This window comes from Bombina bombina, chromosome 7 (genome assembly GCF_027579735.1).
Source record: "Bombina bombina isolate aBomBom1 chromosome 7, aBomBom1.pri, whole genome shotgun sequence".
NCBI classification, from domain to species: domain Eukaryota; kingdom Metazoa; phylum Chordata; class Amphibia; order Anura; family Bombinatoridae; genus Bombina; species Bombina bombina.
Window position 1 is genome coordinate 564,332,281 of NC_069505.1, and position 20,113 is coordinate 564,352,393.

The window sequence follows — 20,113 nt, forward strand, 5'->3', positions numbered from 1 at the left end:
CAGTGTTTACTGAAGCATTTCTGTTCTCTGCTCAAAGGGAACTTAGATCCTCATATATATATATATATATTATATATTTATATATATATATATATATATATATATATATATATTGCATACAAAGAGAGAAGCGCTCTACCAGGAACGAACAACAGCTCAGTGGCTTGTTCTATGGCGATTTACCACCCGGAAGCAGCCTCTTTTAGACCAGTGTGCTTTTCACAGAAGAAAACTTTCCTGAAGTATATCAGTCTGATCCCGCCAAGTAAGGTCAGTCCAGCCCCGAAATACCAGGCAATTCTCCTCTGAACAAGGAACATGACAACCCCAGACGATCGTTTCGGCCTTCTATGGGCCTCGTCAGTGAGGTGCAGCCACATTCCTCTAAGCACACTGGGCAAGGAGTCCACGTCTGGTTTCCCCCATCACCCATAGGGAGACTTCCCCAGGGTCATAATAATTTGCATACAAAGAGAGAAGCGCTCTACCAGGAACGAACAACAGCTCAGTGGCTTGTTCTATGGCGATTTACCACCCGGAAGCAGCCTCTTTTAGACCAGTGTGCTTTTCACAGAAGAAAACTTTCCTGAAGTATATCAGTCTGATCCCGCCAAGTAAGGTCAGTCCAGCCCCGAAATACCAGGCAATTCTCCTCTGAACAAGGAACATGACAACCCCAGACGATCGTTTCGGCCTTCTATGGGCCTCGTCAGTGAGGTGCAGCCACATTCCTCTAAGCACACTGGGCAAGGAGTCCACGTCTGGTTTCCCCCATCACCCATAGGGAGACTTCCCCAGGGTCATAATAATTTGCATACAAAGAGAGAAGCGCTCTACCAGGAACGAACAACAGCTCAGTGGCTTGTTCTATGGCGATTTACCACCCGGAAGCAGCCTCTTTTAGACCAGTGTGCTTTTCACAGAAGAAAACTTTCCTGAAGTATATCAGTCTGATCCCGCCAAGTAAGGTCAGTCCAGCCCCGAAATACCAGGCAATTCTCCTCTGAACAAGGAACATGACAACCCCAGACGATCGTTTCGGCCTTCTATGGGCCTCGTCAGTGAGGTGCAGCCACATTCCTCTAAGCACACTGGGCAAGGAGTCCACGTCTGGTTTCCCCCATCACCCATAGGGAGACTTCCCCAGGGTCATAATAATTTGCATACAAAGAGAGAAGCGCTCTACCAGGAACGAACAACAGCTCAGTGGCTTGTTCTATGGCGATTTACCACCCGGAAGCAGCCTCTTTTAGACCAGTGTGCTTTTCACAGAAGAAAACTTTCCTGAAGTATATCAGTCTGATCCCGCCAAGTAAGGTCAGTCCAGCCCCGAAATACCAGGCAATTCTCCTCTGAACAAGGAACATGACAACCCCAGACGATCGTTTCGGCCTTCTATGGGCCTCGTCAGTGAGGTGCAGCCACATTCCTCTAAGCACACTGGGCAAGGAGTCCACGTCTGGTTTCCCCCATCACCCATAGGGAGACTTCCCCAGGGTCATAATAATTTGCATACAAAGAGAGAAGCGCTCTACCAGGAACGAACAACAGCTCAGTGGCTTGTTCTATGGCGATTTACCACCCGGAAGCAGCCTCTTTTAGACCAGTGTGCTTTTCACAGAAGAAAACTTTCCTGAAGTATATCAGTCTGATCCCGCCAAGTAAGGTCAGTCCAGCCCCGAAATACCAGGCAATTCTCCTCTGAACAAGGAACATGACAACCCCAGACGATCGTTTCGGCCTTCTATGGGCCTCGTCAGTGAGGTGCAGCCACATTCCTCTAAGCACACTGGGCAAGGAGTCCACGTCTGGTTTCCCCCATCACCCATAGGGAGACTTCCCCAGGGTCATAATAATTTGCATACAAAGAGAGAAGCGCTCTACCAGGAACGAACAACAGCTCAGTGGCTTGTTCTATGGCGATTTACCACCCGGAAGCAGCCTCTTTTAGACCAGTGTGCTTTTCACAGAAGAAAACTTTCCTGAAGTATATCAGTCTGATCCCGCCAAGTAAGGTCAGTCCAGCCCCGAAATACCAGGCAATTCTCCTCTGAACAAGGAACATGACAACCCCAGACGATCGTTTCGGCCTTCTATGGGCCTCGTCAGTGAGGTGCAGCCACATTCCTCTAAGCACACTGGGCAAGGAGTCCACGTCTGGTTTCCCCCATCACCCATAGGGAGACTTCCCCAGGGTCATAATAATTTGCATACAAAGAGAGAAGCGCTCTACCAGGAACGAACAACAGCTCAGTGGCTTGTTCTATGGCGATTTACCACCCGGAAGCAGCCTCTTTTAGACCAGTGTGCTTTTCACAGAAGAAAACTTTCCTGAAGTATATCAGTCTGATCCCGCCAAGTAAGGTCAGTCCAGCCCCGAAATACCAGGCAATTCTCCTCTGAACAAGGAACATGACAACCCCAGACGATCGTTTCGGCCTTCTATGGGCCTCGTCAGTGAGGTGCAGCCACATTCCTCTAAGCACACTGGGCAAGGAGTCCACGTCTGGTTTCCCCCATCACCCATAGGGAGACTTCCCCAGGGTCATAATATACACACACACATGATTATATATAGGTATAGATATATACAGATAAAGAAAAAGAGTATATATATATATGGGAATACCTGTTTAAAAATACATATACATATATTCTGCTATGTGACGAAAATTGGAATGTGAAATATTTACAGTAAATACAGTGTATAACACTTTATTAAATATCAATATTGTATAAATATGCATTTTCATGATTTTATCTACTTGACTGCAAATGGTTCCAAACACTATATATATATATGTATATACATGTATGTGTTTATGTGTTTATATGTATATATGCCTGTTTTTTTCTCTAACACCTGAGACCTCATATATTTGAGCCCTTATAACTTTTTTGTTAAATATCTTTTAATAGATGGTGTTATTATTAGTGTATCTGTACTTTCTAATGTATTTTTTTATGTGTTTGTGACACTTTTTTGTTTTGCAAAACAATTAACCAGAGCTCTGAGGATGCGCTAACCTGACGGGCGTTAGCTTTAATTGTGCTTAACCCCTTAACGACCAACGACGTATGGGGTACGTCCTGCAAAAAAATGCAGTTAATGACCAAGGACGTACCCCGTACGTCGTTGGTCTTTGAAAGCAGTGGAAGCGATCCTGATCACTTCCAACTGCTTTCATGTTATAGCAGTGATGCCTCGATATTGAGGCATCCTGCTATAACATTTTTTAGCCCACCGATGAAGAGAGAGCCACCCTGTGGCCCTCTCTGCATCGGCCATCAATGGCCATGTTCGTTGGTGGGTGGGAGCTTACCCAGGGAGGCGGGTGGACGGCCATCGGTGGGGAAGGGTGCGAGATCGAGTGCGCGCGCGCGTGCGCGGGTGCTCGCGCGTGCACGTGAGTGGGTGCGCGCGCGTGCACGGGAGCGGGTGCGCGCGCGGGCGGGTGGGAACCCTACACTATGGAACAAATGTTAAGTGTTACACGGTGGGAGAGAGGGTGGGAACATTAGAAAATAACTTGTAATTTAACGATCTGGGAGGGTGGGAGGTTGGGGGTTGAGGGGGGGCAGCTACACTACAGAAAATATAATTTTTAAAATAATAAAATATAATAAAAAACATATTTGATTTCAAACTGGGTACTGGCAGACAGCTGCCAGTACCCAATATGGCGCATAATAAGGCAGAGAGGGGGGTTAGAGAGCTGTTTGGGGGGGATCAGGGAGGTTGGGGGCTAAGGGGGGATCCTACAGAGCAGAATTATCTTTTTTTTTTTTTTTTTTTAAATCCCAAAAAAACTCTTATTTTAGTACTGGCAGACTTACTGCCAGTACTTAAGATGGCGGGGACAATTGTGGGGTGGGGGAGGGAAGAGAGCTGTTTGGGAGGGATCAGGGGGTGTGATGTGTCATGTGGGAGGTTGATACCTACACTAAAGCTAAAATTAACCCTGCAAGCTCCCTACAAGCTCCCTAATTAACCCCTTCAATGCTGGGCATTATACACGTGTGGTGCGCAAGGGCATTTAGCTGCCTTCTAATTACCAAAAAGCAAAGCCAAAGCCATATATGTCTGCTATTTCTGAACAAAGGGGATCCCAGAGAAGCTTTTACAACCATTTACGCCATAATTGCACAAGCTGTTTGTAAATAATTTCAGTGAGAAACCTAAAATTGTGAAAAATTTAACGCTTTATTTTTATTTGTTAGCATTTGGCGGTGAAATGGTGGCATGAAATATACCAAAATTGGCCTAGATCAATACTTTGGGATGTCTTCTAAAAAAAAATATATGCATGTCAAGGGATATTCAGGGATTCCTGAAAGATATCAGTGTCCCAATGTAACTAGCGCTAATTTTGAAAAAAAGTGGTTTGGAAATAGCAAAGTGCTACTTGTATTTATGGCCCTATAACTTGCAAAAAAAGCAAAGCACATGTAAACATTGGGTATTTCTAAACTCAGGACAAAATTTAGAAACTATTTAGCATGGGTGTTTTTTGGTGGTTGTAGATGTGTAACAGATTTTGGGGGTCAAAGTTAGAAAAAGTGTGTTTTTTTCCATTTTTTCCTCATATTTTATAATTTTTTTTATAGTAAATTATAAGATATGATGAAAATAATGGTATCTTTAGAAAGTCCATTTAGTGGCGAGAAAAACGGTATATAATATGTGTGGGTACAGTAAATGAGTAAGAGGGAAATTACAGCTAAACACAAACACTGCAGAAATGTAAAAATAGCCTTGGTCCCAAACGGACAGAAAATGGAAAAGTGCTGTGGTCATTAAGGGGTTAAAGGAACATTAAACCCAAATTTTTTCTTTCATGATTCAGATAGAGAATACCATTTTAAACAACTTTCTAATTTACTTCTATTATCTAATTTGCTTCATTCTCTTGATATTCTTTCCTGAAAAGCATATCTAGATAGGCTCAGTAGCTTCTGATTGGTGGCTGCACATAGATGCCTCCTGTGATTGGCTCTCCCGTGCGCATTGCTATTTCTTTAACAAAGCATATCTAAAGAATGAAGCAAATTAGATAATAGAAGTAAAATGGAATGTTGTTTAAAATTATATTTTCTGTCTGAATTATGAAAGAAAAAATGTGGGTTTAATGTCCCTTTAAGCAATTGCATTTACTTTCAACTTGTAATACAAGTGAAAAACCTATATAGGTTTTTTTAAGTTTATTGTCTTTATAAATAATAATAATTAAATATTAATGGCTTTATATTTGTTTTTTAGATTATCATTTTTTAAAGCAGAGAAAAGATTGAGGCAGACAATTGATGAAGATGGAGGAAGACGCAAAGATAGCCTCAAAATCCTTAAGTACTATCTATTAGAGGATTCTCCTACTGATTTTTCAGCGGTTATATCTTCTTACCATTTGCAGGTCAGTATAGGATGTGCTTCTGGGATGTATGATTGATAATATAGGACATTAAAAAATTGAACTATTCTTGAATAATAACATTAAAGGGATATTAACCCAAATTTTTTTATGGTTTTATGATTCAGATAGAGCAGCAATACAACTTTCTAATTTACTCCTATTATCAATTTTTCTTCGTTCTCTTGGTATCTTTATTTGAAGATCAGGAATAAAAGCTTAGGAGCCGGCCCATTTTTGGTTCAGCACCTAGTTAGCGCTTGCTGATTGGTGGTTAAATGTAGTCACCAATCAGGAAGAGCTACCCACAGTGCTGAATTAAAAGGCTTAAAATTGCATGCTCTACCTGAATCATGAAAGAAAAAAATGTAGGGTTCATATCCCTTTAAACTATGCATTGCAGGTCTAAACTGTATGTCTGACCATCATTTTTTCTGTTTATCAGCGTATATATAGTCTAAACATATAGGGCAAGATGGAGTGGAGCACTAATTTTTGGCGTGTGATAAATAACCAACCATTACAAGTGGCTGGCTATTGCTACCGCGAGCTTGCAATAGAAATTAGCACTCAAATAATTAACCAGAGGTCAGACCTCAGGTTAATTTTTTAATGCCCTCCAATTGCCCCCAAAATTAAGTGTGGTGCTGCATTTTCAATGAAAAAATGAGCATCTTTTTTTTTTTTTTTTAAATTAAAACTTTCTGACTCAAGTTGCTACAACAATGGTACAATCCCTTAGATTCCGATTGGCTGATAGAATTCTTTCAGCCAATCGGAATTAAGGTAGAAAAAAATCCTATTGGCTGATGCAATCAGCCAATAGGATTGAGCTCGCATTCTATTGGCTGTTCCAATCAGCCAATAGAATGCAAGCTCAATCCTATTGGCTGATTGCATCAGCCAATAGGATTTTTTTTACCTTAATTCCGATTGGCTGATAGAATTCTATCAGCCAATCGGAATCTAAGGGATGCCATCTTGGATGACGTCACTTAAAGGTACCTTCATTCTGTGGTAGTCGTCGGATGAAGAGGATGCTCCGCGTCGGATGTCTTGAAGATGGACCCACTCCGCGCTGGATGGATGAATGAAGATAGAAGATGCCGTCTGGATGAAGACTTCTGCCCGTCTGGAGGACCATTTCTGCCCGGCTTAGATGAAGACTTCTGCCCGTCTGGAGGACCACTTCGCCCTGCTTGGATGAAGACTTCTCCCGGCTTCATTGAGGACTTCGGCCCGGCTTGGATGAAGACTTCTCCCGGTAAGTCGATCTTCAGGGGGTTAGTGTTAGGTTTTTTTTAAGGGTGTATTGGGTGGGTTTTATTTTTAGGTTAGAGACTTTGGGCGGCAAAAGAGCTAACTGTCCTTTTTAAGGGCAATGCCCATCCAAATGCCCTTTTCAGGGCAATGGGGAGCTTAGGTTTTTTTAGATAGGTTTTTATTTGGGGGTTGGTTGTGTGGGTGGTGGGTTGGTTTTACTGTTGGGGGGTTGTTTGTATTTTTTTTTACAGGTAAAAGAGCTGATTACTTTGGGGCAATGACCAGCAAAAGGCCCTTTTAAGGGCTATTGGTAGTTTAGTTTAGGCTAGGGTTTTTTTTATTTTGGGGGGGCTTTTTTATTTTAATAGGGCTATTAGATTAGGTGTAATTAGTTTAAATTTCTGTAATTTGTTTTTTATTTTCTGTAATTTAGTGTTTGTTTGTTTTTTGTACTTTAGCTAATTTAATTTAATTTAGGTAATTGTTTTTAATTTAGTTAATTTATTTATTTGTATTTAATGTAGGTAATTTATTTAATTGTAGTGTAGTGCTAGGTGTAATTGTAACTTAGGTTAGGTTTTATTTTACAGGTACTTTTGTATTTATTTTAGCTAGGTAGTTATTAAATAGTTAATAACTATTTAATAACTATTCTACCTAGTTAAAATAAATACAAACTTGCCTGTAAAATAAAAATAAACCCTAAGCTAGCTACAATGTAACTATTAGTTATATTGTAGCTATCTTAGGGTTTATTTTACAGGTAAGTATTTAGTTTTAAATAGGAATAATTTAGTTAATTATAGAAATTTTTATTTAGATTTATTTTAATTATATTTAAATTAGGGGGTGTTAGGGTTAGACTTAGATTTAGGGGTTAATAACTTTAATATAGTGGCGGCGACGTTGGGGGTGGCAGATTAGGGGTTAATAAATGTAGGTAGGTGGAGGCGATGTTAGGGATGGCAGATTAGGGGTTAATAATATTTAACTAGTGTTTGCGAGGCGGGAGTGCGGCGGTTACGGGTTAATATATTTATTATAGTGGCGGCGATGTCCGGTTCGGCAGATTAGAGGTTAAAATTTTTCTTTTAGTGTTTGTGATGTGGGAGGGCCTCGGTTTAGGGGTTAATATGTAGTTTATGCGTGTTAGTGTACTTTTTATCACTTTAGTTAAGAGTTTTATGCTACGGCTTTGTAGTGTAAAACTCTTAACTACTGACTTTAAAATGTGGTACCAGTCTTGACAGGAGAGGGTCTACCGCTCCCTTTTTGACAGACTCGTAATACCGGCGCTATGCAAGTCCCATTGAAAAAAGAGGATACGCAATTTACGTAAGTGGATTTGCGGTATTTCGAAGTCTGGCCAAAAAAGTGAGCGGTACACCTGTACCTGCAAGACTCGTAATATCAGCGGGAGTTAAAAAGCAGCATTAAGACCTCTTAACGCTGCTTTTTAACCCTAACGCAAAACTTGTAATCTAGGTGTTAGTTTCCAAATGATATTCACAAGCAATACCTTCCAGTAATACGCATCTACGCTTTTCAGCCGTTCAAGGCCTTCATCAAGATGCTTAGAGTGTACCTACTTTGCCTTTTTATAGGGGTCTGGTCCAATTTTCAACCAATCATGGAGTCTTATTATTTAAAGGGGAACTTCATGTTATAATTTGGGTAAAAAGGGCTCCTATTTGTTATATGAAATATCCAACAAATGCATATAACACATGTACTGAGAAACAGAATAGAATAGATAAAACTACATAGATGCCTAAAATAGTATGAACATTTACTATACTTAAAATATAACAATACATTTAAACATTTCTTTTAAAAGACAGTAAAAATTATACTTAATGCTTAATAGTTATATAATAATTCATTTGAACATTAATAGTATATTATATATAATAACTAATTGAATTTATATTTAATATGTAAGAATAAACATATTTTAAATTCACTAATACTATATTATATACCTGTCCAATGAGGGATGATCATGATGATTTTAAATTAACCCTAAATAGATGTGATAAATGCCTAAAAAGGTTATAATCAAAAACAGATAAAATAAAGTTAAATTAAAAAAGTTAAATTAAAAAAGGGACAAATTAAATAAGAGAGGGGGATTTTAATTATGTATAAAGGGATTCAAATCGAGCTCTGCGTTAAGACCCTCTGGTATTGAGGAACCAAAGTTAAATATTTGTTCTGCTTCAAGATATAAAATCATTTTATTAAAATCATATCTCTATATACTTTTTTTAGGCCCCAGAACTGTAAACCTTTTGCTTCTCTGTTGTGAAATTCTCTGAAGTGATTGGACAGATAATGGCCTTTAAAGCCGTTTTTATATTATTAAGGTGTTCCCTTATTCGATCTTTTAGTGTCCGCTGGGTTTGTCCTAAATATTCTTATGGGAAAAGGAATCACAAACAAGGGCGCCCCCTAGTGTAACACTGATGATATGTGAGATTAGTATATACTTAGCAAAACATACTCACAAGTGTGGCAGCACCCAGTTGTGCTTAGTGGGTGTACTGGGAACTCTGTGTCCCAGCTCACTGATCCAAAGAGCAAGGGAAATCCTCTTGACTGCTCCTATTGCTGGGAGCTGGATAATTAAAGCTCAGACTTCCAAAAATCTCAAAAAATAAGATTTTATTTTACAAAGTTGTTGTTGCTTATTGCTTGTTGCACAGACATTGTATGAGATATACAATCTCTTTGTCCGTGCAACGTATGGTATCCTCTATTTTAAAAGAGTAATTTCTAGTCGTTGAAGGAACACTACTTTTTTTGTTACTATATTTACAAGCTACACAACTACTGTATAACATGGGAAAAACCCTTTAATCTTTCCTCTGATTCTGATCAATAGTGTTTTTTTTGTTTGTTTTTTAACTCACTAGGAGCCAAAAGGTTTTTAAGAATATTTTCTTTTTTGAAAATAATTTCTGGTTTGGTTTTTACATGGTCTCCAAGGATATGGTCTTCTCTTATAAGACGCCCATGCTTATTGAGTACTGATTTTATACATTTTTGGTGTGTATTATATTTCGTAATAATCAGTTTCTCATTTTTATTACTTTCTTTAGTATTCATTAGATATTTCCCTTCCAACAGATGGTCTCTATCTATTTCTCCTACTTCTTTAATAACTATATCTAAATTGTCTTTATCATAACCTCTCTCAAGAAAACGTTTTTTTAGGAGCGAGGTTTGTTCTTCAAAATCCTTTCTCTCACTGCAGTTTTTCTTTATGCGCATGAATTGACTTTTGGGTATATTATCAACCCATCTGTCTAAATGACAGCTCTCTATATGTATAAAATTATTTGCGTCAATTTTTAAAAAAAAATGTTTTAGTCTGTAGATTTTGTTCCACAACACTTATTTCTAAATCTAGAAAGTGTGTTTTAGAAGCGCTTGTTTCTGAAGTAAATTTGAGACCCAGTTGATTAAAATTCATGTCTTCTAAAAACAATTCCATTAGTTCAGTATCGCCCTTAAAAATAATAAAAATATTGTTGATGAATCTGGTACCAAGTTTGCACCCCATGGGCCATCAAGAATGAACTGTTCCTAAAAAAAAAACATGAATAAATTGGCGCAACTGGGTGCAAACTTGTTTATTACTCATACTTGACGTCATACAAACTCATACTTAACGTATATTTCTTCAATATTTAAATAACTAGTATAATTTAAAAATTAAACATCTACAAATTATTCTCAGGTATAGTTTGCTGTTAAAGGGACATTAAACACTAAATGACTGCTAAATAGGATGATGCATTCAAAGAAAAGATTTGTCTGAGAATAACATGTAGATGTATTTTTATAGTTTCATTAGTTTTTTAAATATTGACAAAATAAGTGTAAAGTTTTAGTGTATATAAAACAATGGGAGCTGCCATGTTGTAACTTAGGTTACCTTCTCTGCTGTGGCCAATTAGGGACAGTTATAAATAGGTCACTAGAGTGTGCAGCCAATGGCTTTAACAGTGTTCTGCACTTCCATTTCTAACAGGAACTGAAAAGCTCACAATTTCAGAATGGAATTATTTTTATACCTATGATTAATCATTTTATATTACCATCTGAAAGTGTTTAATGTCCCTTTAATACATCATTATAAAACTAACAAATACTTATATATATGTTGTACAGTCACCATAGCACACTTTCTTTTATGCCACTCTCATATCAAAGGATACAATTCTATATTATTTAGTGTTAAGCTTGTTTTTTTGTTATGCTTCTTTTTCCAAGTATTCGTCAGGTGCAGCTAATAGTCTGAGGGCTTGTTGAACAGTTCTTCACTTTTGCCTTTATTAAAGGGACATGAAACCCCAATTTCTCTTGTAAGGTGTATCCAGTCCACGGATCATCCATTACTTGTGGGATATTCTCATTCCCAACAGGAAGTTGCAAGAGGACACCCACAGCAGAGCTGTAATATAGCTCCTCCCCTTACTGTCATAGCCAGTCATTCTCTTGCAACTCTCAACAAGCTAGGACGTTGTAGGAGAGAGTGGTTAAATATAGCTAGTTTATTTTCTTCAATCAAAAGTTTGTTATTTTTAAATAGTACCGGAGTTGTGCTATTTTATCTCAGGCAGTAAATAGAAGAAGAATCTGCCTGAGGTTTCTATGATCTTAGCAGGTTGTAACTAAGATCCATTGCTGTTCTCACATATGTCTGAGGGGATTACACAGATGAGGTAAAACTTCAGCGAGAGAATGGCGTGCAGTTTATTCTGCTATCAGGTATGTGCAGTTATAATTTTTTCTAGAGATGGAAAACACTAGAAAATGCTGCTGATACCGGATTAATGTAAGTTGAGCCTGAATACAGTGATTTAATAACGACTGGTATCATGCTTACTCCCAGGGGTAATACCCTTATGATATTGCAATATAAAACGTTTGCTGGCATGTTTAATCGTTTGTATATATGCTTTGGTGATAAAACTTTATTGGGGCCTAGTTTTTTCCACATGGCTGGCTTAAATTTAAACTAGAAACAGTTTCCTGAGGCTTTCCACTGTTGTAGTATAAAAGTTACAGTTGGTGCAGTTAAAATTACAAACTGTGACATCCAGCTTCCCTCAAAGGCCCTCTGAATGCTATAGGACATCTCTAAAGGGCCCAAAGGCTTTCCAAAGTCGTTTATTGGGGAAGGTAGGGCCACAGCTTGCTGTGGCAGTTGGTTGTGACTGTTAAAAAACGTCTATTTCGTTTTTTTGATCCGTTTTTTGAACTAAGGGGTTAATCATCTATTTGCAAGTGGGTGCAATGCTCTGTTAGCCTATTATACACACTGTAAAATTTTCGTTTGATTTACTGCATTTTTTCACTGTTTTTCAAATTCTGACAAAATTTGTTTCTCTTAAAGGCACAGTACCGTTTTTTATATTTGCTTGTTAACTTGATTTAAAGTGTTTTCCAAGCTTGCAAGTCTCATTGCTAGTCTGTATAAACATGTCTGACATAGAAGAAACTCCTTGTTTATTATGTTTAAAAGCCATGGTGGAACCCCCTCTTAGAATGTGTACCAAATGTACTGATTTCATTTTATGCAATAAAGATCATTTTCTGTCTTTAAAAATTTTTATCACCAGAGGAATCTGACGAGGGGGAAGTTATGCCGACTAACTTTCCCCACGTGTTAGACCCTTTGACTCCCGCTTAAGGGACTCACGCTCAAATGGCGCCAAGTACATCTAGGGCGCCCATAGCGTTTACTTTACTAGACATGGCGGCAGTCATGGATAATACACTGTCAGCGGTATTAGCCAGACTACCTGAACTTAAAGGTAAGCGAGATAGCTCTGGGGTGAGACAAAATGCAGAGCATACTGACGCTTTAAGAACCATGTCTGATACTGCCTCACAATATGCAGAAGCTGAGGAAAGAGAGCTTCAGTCAGTGGGTGATGTTAAGGACTCAGGAAAGATACCTGATTCTAATATTTCTACATTTAAATTTAAGCTTGAACACCTCCGCGTGTTGCTTAGGGAGGTTTTAGCTGCTCTGAATGACTGTGATACCATTGCAGTGCCAGAGAAATTGTGTAGACTGGATAAATACTTGTGTGTACTGATGTTTTTCCAAATACCTAAAAGGTTTACAGAAATTATTAATAAGGAATGGGATAGACCAGGTGTGCCGTTCTCTTCCCCTCCTATTTTTAGAAAAATGTTTCCAATAGATGCCACCACACGGGACTTATGGCAGACAGTCCCTAAGGTGGAGGGAGCAGTTTCTACTCTAGTAAAGCGTACTACTATCCCTGTCGAGGACAGCTGTGCTTTTTTTTTTTTTTTTAGATCCAATGGATAAAAAATTAGAGGTTACCTTAAGAAAATATTTATTCAACAAGGTTTTATCCTACAGCCCCTTGCATGCATTGCCCCTGTCACTGCTGCTGCGGCGTACTGGTTTGAGTCTCTGGAAGAGGCTTTACAGGTAGCGACTCCATTGGATGACATACTTGGCAAACTTAGAGCACTTAAGCTAGCCAATTCTTTTATTCTGATGCCATTGTTCATTTGACTAAACTAACGGCTAAGAATTCTGGTTTTGCTATACAGGCTCGCAGAGCGCTATGGCTTAGATCATGGTCAGCTGACGTGACTTCAAAATCTAAGCTACTTAACATTCCCTTCAAGGGGCAGACCCTATTCGGGCCTGGTTTGAAGGAGATTATTGCTGATATCACTGGAGGAAAAGGTCATGCCCTTCCTCAGGACAGGTCCAAATCTAGGGCCAAACAGTCTAATTTTCGTGCCTTTCAAAACTTCAAGGCAGGTGCGGCATCAACTTCCTCTAATGCTAAACAAGAGGGAACTTTTGCTCAATCCAAGACGGTCTGGAGACCAATCCAGACCTGGAAAAAAAGTAAGCAGGCCAAAAAGCCTGCTGCTGCCTCTAAGACAGCATGAAGGAACGGCCCCCTATCCGGTAACGGATCTAGTAGGGGGCAGACTTTCACTCTTCGCTCAGGCGTGGGCAAGAGATGTTCAGGATCCCTGGGCGTTGGAAATTATATCCCAGGGATATCTCCTGGACTTCAAAGTTTCCCCCCAAAAGGGAGATTTCACCTTTCACAATTATCTGCAAACCAGATAAAGAGAGAGACATTCTTACACTGTGTACGAGACCTCCTAGTTATGGGAGTGATCCATCCAGTTCCAAAGGAGGAACAGGGACAGGGTTTTTACTCAAATCTGTCTGTGGTTCCCAAAAAAGAGGGAACCTTCAGACCAATTTTGGATCTAAAGATCTTAAACAAATTCCTCAAAGTTCCATCATTCAAGATGGAAACTATTCGTAACATCCTACCAATGATCCAGGAGGGTCAATATATGACTACAGTGGATCTAAAGGATGCTTATCTTCACATTCCGATACACAAAGATCATCATCGGTTTCTCAGGTTTGCCTTTCTAGACAGGCATTACCAGTTTGTAGCTCTTCCCTTTGGATTAGCTACAGCCCCAAGAATCTTTACAAAGGTTCTAGGGTCGCTTCTGGCGGTCCTAAGGCCGCGGGGCATAGCAGTAGCCCCTTATTTAGACGACATCCTGATACAGGCGTCAAACTTCCAAATTGCCAAGTCTCATACGGACGTAGTACTGGCATTTCTGAGGTCGCATGGGTGGAAAGTGAACGAGGAAAAGAGTTCTCTATCCCCACTCACAAGAGTTTCCTTTCTAGGGACTCTGATAGATTCTGTAGAAATGAAAATTTACCTGACGGAGTCCAGGTTATCAAAGCTTCTAAATTCCTGCCGGGTTCTTCATTCCATTCCGCGCCCTTCGGTGGCTCAGTGTATGGAAGTAATCGGCTTAATGGTAGCGGCAATGGACATAGTGCCGTTTGCACGCTTACATCTCAGACCGCTGCAACTATGCATGCTCAGTCAGTGGAACGGGGATTACACAGATTTGTCCTCTCAACTGAATCTGGACCAAGAGACCAGGGATTCTTTTCTCTGGTAGCTATCTCGGGTCCATCTGTCCAAAGGTATGACCTTTCGCAGGCCAGATTGGACAATTGTAACAACAGATGCCAGCCTTCTAGGTTGGGGTGCAGTCTGGAATTCCCTGAAGGCTCAGGGATCGTGGACTCAGGAGGAGTCTCTCCTTCCAATAAATATTCTGGAACTAAGAGCGATATTCAATGCTCTTCAGGCTTGGCCTCAGTTAGCAACTCTGAGGTACATCAGATTTCAGTCGGACAACATCACGACTGTAGCTTACATCAACCATCAAGGGGGAACAAGAAGTTCCCTAGCGATGTTAGAAGTTTCAAAAATAATTCGCTGGGCAGAGATTCACTCTTGCCACCTATCAGCTATCCATATCCCAGGTGTAGAGAACTGGGAGGCGGATTTTCGAAGTCGTCAGACTTTTCATCCGGGAGAGTGGGAACTCCATCCGGAGGTTTTTGCACAACTGATTCATCGTTGGGGCAAACCAGAACTGGATCTCATGGCATCTCGCCAGAATGCCAAGCTTCCGTGTTACGGATCCAGGTCCAGGGATCCCAAGGCGACACTGATAGATGCTCTAGCAGCGCCCTGGTCTTTCAACCTGGCTTATGTGTTTCCACCGTTTCCTCTGCTCCCTCGACTGATTGCCAAGATCAAGCAGGAGAGAGCATCGGTGATTCTGATAGCACGTGCGTGGCCACGCAGGACCTGGTATGCAGATCTAGTGGACATGTCATCCTTTCCACCATGGTCTCTGCCTCTGAGACAGGACCTTCTACTTCAGTGTCCTTTCAACCATCCAAATCTAATTTCTCTGAGGCTGACTGCCTGGAGATTGAACGCTTGATTTTATCAAAGCGTGGCTTCTCCGAGTCAGTTATTGATACCTTAATACAGGCACGAAAGCCTGTCACCAGGAAAATTTAACATAGGATATGGCGTAAATATCTTTATTGGTGTGAATCCAAGGGTTACTCATGGAGTAAGGTCAGGATTCCCAGGATATTATCTTTTCTCCAAGAAGGTTTGGAAAAAGGATTGTCAGCTAGTTCCTTAAAGGGACAGATTTCTGCTCTGTCTATTCTTTTGCACAAGTGTCTGGCAGATGTTCCAGACGTTCAGGCATTTTGTCAGGCTTTAGTTAGAATCAAGCCTGTGTTTAAACCTGTTACTCCACCATGGAGCTTAAATTTGGTTCTTAAGGTTCTTCAAGGAGTTACGTTTGAACCTCTTCATTCCATAGATATCAAACTTTTATCTTGGAAAGTTCTGTTTTTGGTAGCTATTTCCTCGGCTCGTAGAGTCTCTGAGCTATCTGCCTTATAATGTGATTCTCCTTATCTGATTTTTCATACGGATAAGGTAGTCCTGCGTACCAAACCTGGGTTCTTACCTAAGGTGGTATCTAACAAGAATATCAATCAAGAGATTGTTGTTCCATCCTTGTGTCCTAATCCTTCTTCGAAGAAGGAACGTCTATTACACAATCTGGACATGGTCCGTGCTTTAAAGTTTTACTTACAAGCTACTAAAGATTTTCGTCAAACATCTGCTTTGTTTGTTGTCTACTCTGGACAGAGGAGAGGTCAAAAGGCTTCGGCAACCTCTCTTTCTTTTTGGCTAAGAAGTATAATCCGCTTAGCCTATGAGACTGCTGGACAGCAGCCTCCTGAAAAGATTACAGCTCATTCCACTAGAGCTGTGGCTTTCCACTTGGGCCTTTAAAAATGAGGCTTCTGTTGAACAGATTTGCAAGGCGGCGACTTGGTCTTCGCTTCATACTTTTTCAAAATTTTACAAATTTGATACTTTTGCTTCTTCGGAGGCTATATTTGGGAGAAAGGTTTTACAGGCAGTGGTTCCTTCCATTTAAGTACCTGCCTTGTCCCTCCCTTCATCTGTGTACTTTAGCTTTGGTATTGGTATCCCACAAGTAATGGATAATCCGTGGACTGGATACACCTTACAAGAGAAAACACAATTTATGCTTACCTGATAAATTTATTTCTCTTGTGGTGTATCCAGTCCACGGCCCGCCCTGTCATTTTAAGGCAGGTAATTTTTAAATTTAAACTACAGTAACCACTGCACCCTATGGTTCCTCCTTTCTCAGCTTGTTTTCGGTCGAATGACTGGCTATGACAGTTAGGGGAGGAGCTATATTACAGCTCTGCTGTGGGTGTCCTCTTGCAACTTCCTGTTGGGAATGAGAATATCCCACAAGTAATGGATGATCCGTGGACTGGATACACCACAAGAGAAATAAATTTATCAGGTAAGCATAAATTGTGTTTTTTTCTTTCATGATACAGATAGGTTATACATTTTTAAACAACTTTCCAATTTTGAAACAAACAAATAGCACAAGCTAGACATGTGCGTTTCGATTCTTTCCGAATCCAAATTCGAACGAATTTGTTAAATTCGGAGATTCGGATCGATTCGAATTTCCGAATTAAGGTAGTACCAAATCTACCGAATAAATCAGAATTAGTTCGGATTTATTCGGTAAATTCGGATGGCCATGGATTACACTAGTATTGTACAGTATATTAGGTTATATCACTCTGCTATGGGTTACACCTAATATACAGTACATAATACTAGTCTAATACACAGCACATCCCACCTAACACATACCGAAATTCCGAATTTCCGAACCGACCCGAATCCAGCCGAATTTATTCGAATCCGAATGAATCAGAAACGAATCCGAAATGAATTCATTCAAATTTTTCCGAATTCAAATCGATCCGAACCGAAATTCGAAAAAATCCAAATCGATCCGAACCGAAACAAATTTTTCGACCATGCACAAGTCTAGCACAAGCACATCCTCGATTCAAGGATAAAATTGATTAACACCAAAAAAACACGCTTAAGGCTCAATTTATCTAGCTGCAATGGCTTGATAGGTTTTAAGATCACTACTACTTAACCTCTCCGCCAATTGTGACAAATTTCAATCATGATTGACAGCCCCCCCCCTCTTGAAGGTAATTGGTCGTGCGCGTGAGCTGCTTGTGAAATGTTAAATTCAGGCAGCGCTCACTGTGGGGTTTAAGAGGTTCAATGCTTGCCATAAGGTGGATGAGGTTCAGTGCAGAGAACCCCTTCAGTTCATAAATTAACCCCAACAACGAGTAGTAGTAAATGGATCATACCAAGATTGGACAAAGGTAATCAGTGGAGTCCCCCAGGAATCAGTACTGGGCCCTGTTTTTTTTATATTTTGTTTTAATGACTTGGAAGAAGGATTAAACAGCAACATCTCTATTTTGCAGATGATAAAAAGTTATGTAAGGTCATTAGGTCAGAGCAGGATGAATTTACAATACAAGGGGATCTGCAAAAATTAGAAGATTGGGCAGGTAAATGGAAAATGAGATTTAATAAAGGAAAATACAAGATTCTACATTTTGGAAGTAAAAATAAGTAGGCAATGTATTATTTAAATGGGACTAGACTTAGCCAAACAGAGGAGGAAAGGGATTTGGGAGTAGTAATAGATAACAAGCTAAAGATGGGTGCACAATGCAGGGCAGTGGCTTCTAAGGCTAATAAGATACTAGCATGTATTAATCCCTTATCGACCAACGTCGTACCCTATATGACCTTGGTCATTATGCCCTGTACGTCGCTGCAGTCCTGGGCTTCTCTCTGCTGCGATCTCGCTCAAAATAGCCAGATCGCACTATTTCTGCATGCCCCACGGACAGTGGTGGTGCTGATCGTTGGTGGGAGCCTTAGCAGGGAGGCGGGTGGGTGACCCATTGCCAGTGCGACATGCGGATCCTGTCCGTGATAGGAGGCGGGGGCGGGGCTCAGGAGCGTGTGCATGCGCACACGGTCATCAAAATTTTATGTCAGTGTATAAGCCAAGGAGGGAGAGGGGAAAGGGAAAGGGAGTGGGAAAATGTTTTGGAAAGGGATCCGAGAGGGGAGGGGGTAGGGTATTGAGGGGGGAAGCTGCACTGCAGAAAATAGGGGGATTATATTTTTTTACTAAAAAAGGGCAAATTTGTTAGAAAAATGGGTACTGACAGACAGCTGCCAGTACCTAAGATGGAGGCCAATAGGTCAAGGGGGGAGGCTTAGAGAGCTGTTTGGGGGGATCAGGGAGGTTGGGGGATAAGGGGGGATCCTACAAGGTAGAATATATATTTAAAAAAAATAAATATACCCTTTTATTTTAGTACTGGCAGACTATCTGCCAGTACGTAAGATGACGGGGACAATTGTGGGGTGGGGGAAGGGAAGAGAGCCGTTTGGGAGGTATCAGGGGGTGGGATGTGTCAGGTGGAAGGCTGATCTCTACACTAAAGCTAAAACTAACCCTACAAGCTCCCTAATTAACCCCTTCACTGCTGTGGATAATACACGTGTGGTGCGCAGCGGGATTTAGAGGCCTTCTAATTACCAAAAAGCAATGCCAAAGCCATATATGTCTGCTATTTCTGAACAAAGGGGATCTCAGAGAAGCATTTACAACCATTTGTGCCATGATTGCACTAACTGTTTGTAAATAATTTCAGTAACAAACCTAAAATTGTTAAAAAGGTAACGATTTTTTTTTTTATTTGATCGCATTTGGTGGTGAAATGGTGGCATGAAATATATCAAAATGGGCCTAGATCAATACTTTGGGTTATCTAAAGTTTGTGAAAAAATGAACGATTTTTTTTATTTGATCGCATTTGGCAGTTAAATGGTGGCATGAAATATATCAAAATGCGGCCCTAGTTTAATACTTTGGGTTGTCTACTAAAAAAATATATACATGTGAATGGTTATTCAGGGATTCCTGACAGATATCAGTGTTCCAATGTAACTAGCGCTAATTTTGAAAAATAAATTGTTTGCCCTATAACTTGCAAAAAAAAAGCAAAGAAGATGTAAACATTGGGTATTTCTAAACTCAGGACAAAATTTAGAAACTATTTAGCATGGGTGTTTTTTGGTGGTTGCGGATGAGTAACAGATTTTTGGGGTCAAAGATAGAAAAAGTGTGTTTTTTTTTCAATTTTTTCATCATATTTTATAAAAAAAATGTTATAGTTAGTTATAAGATATGATGACAATAATGGTATCTTTGGAAAGTCAATTTAATGTCGAGAAAAACTGTATATAATATGTGTGGGTACAGTAAATGAGTAAGAGGAAAATTACAGCTAAATACAAAGTCCTTAAAGGGATATTCCAGCCAAAATTGGAAACCCCATGGGTTAATTTCGGTATTGAACAGAATCAAGTTTGTAATATACATGCATTACCAAAAATGCTTCTAATAAAAGCTATAGCTGTTTTAAAAGTGTATTTAAGTATGCACCGTGCACCAGCAATTTAAACACAGCACTTGCTCAGAGAGCCTAAGGTGCTTGTACCATCTAGTAATGACTAAATTTGTTCATTGATAACATGATACAAGCCCAACTG

General features: G+C 39.9%; 1 protein-coding gene across 1 annotated transcript in view; it reads left to right on the plus strand.

Annotated features, from left to right (window-relative positions):
- The window catches only part of LOC128667062 (protein mab-21-like 3), an 89,862-nt gene that overhangs the window by 61,778 nt on the left and 7,971 nt on the right, over nucleotides 1-20,113 (plus strand). Inside the window, exon 6 of the mRNA XM_053721946.1 lies at nucleotides 5,261-5,411. Within this exon, the coding sequence (XP_053577921.1) occupies nucleotides 5,261-5,411 (151 nt within the window). The remainder of the gene's footprint in view (nucleotides 1-5,260; nucleotides 5,412-20,113) is intronic.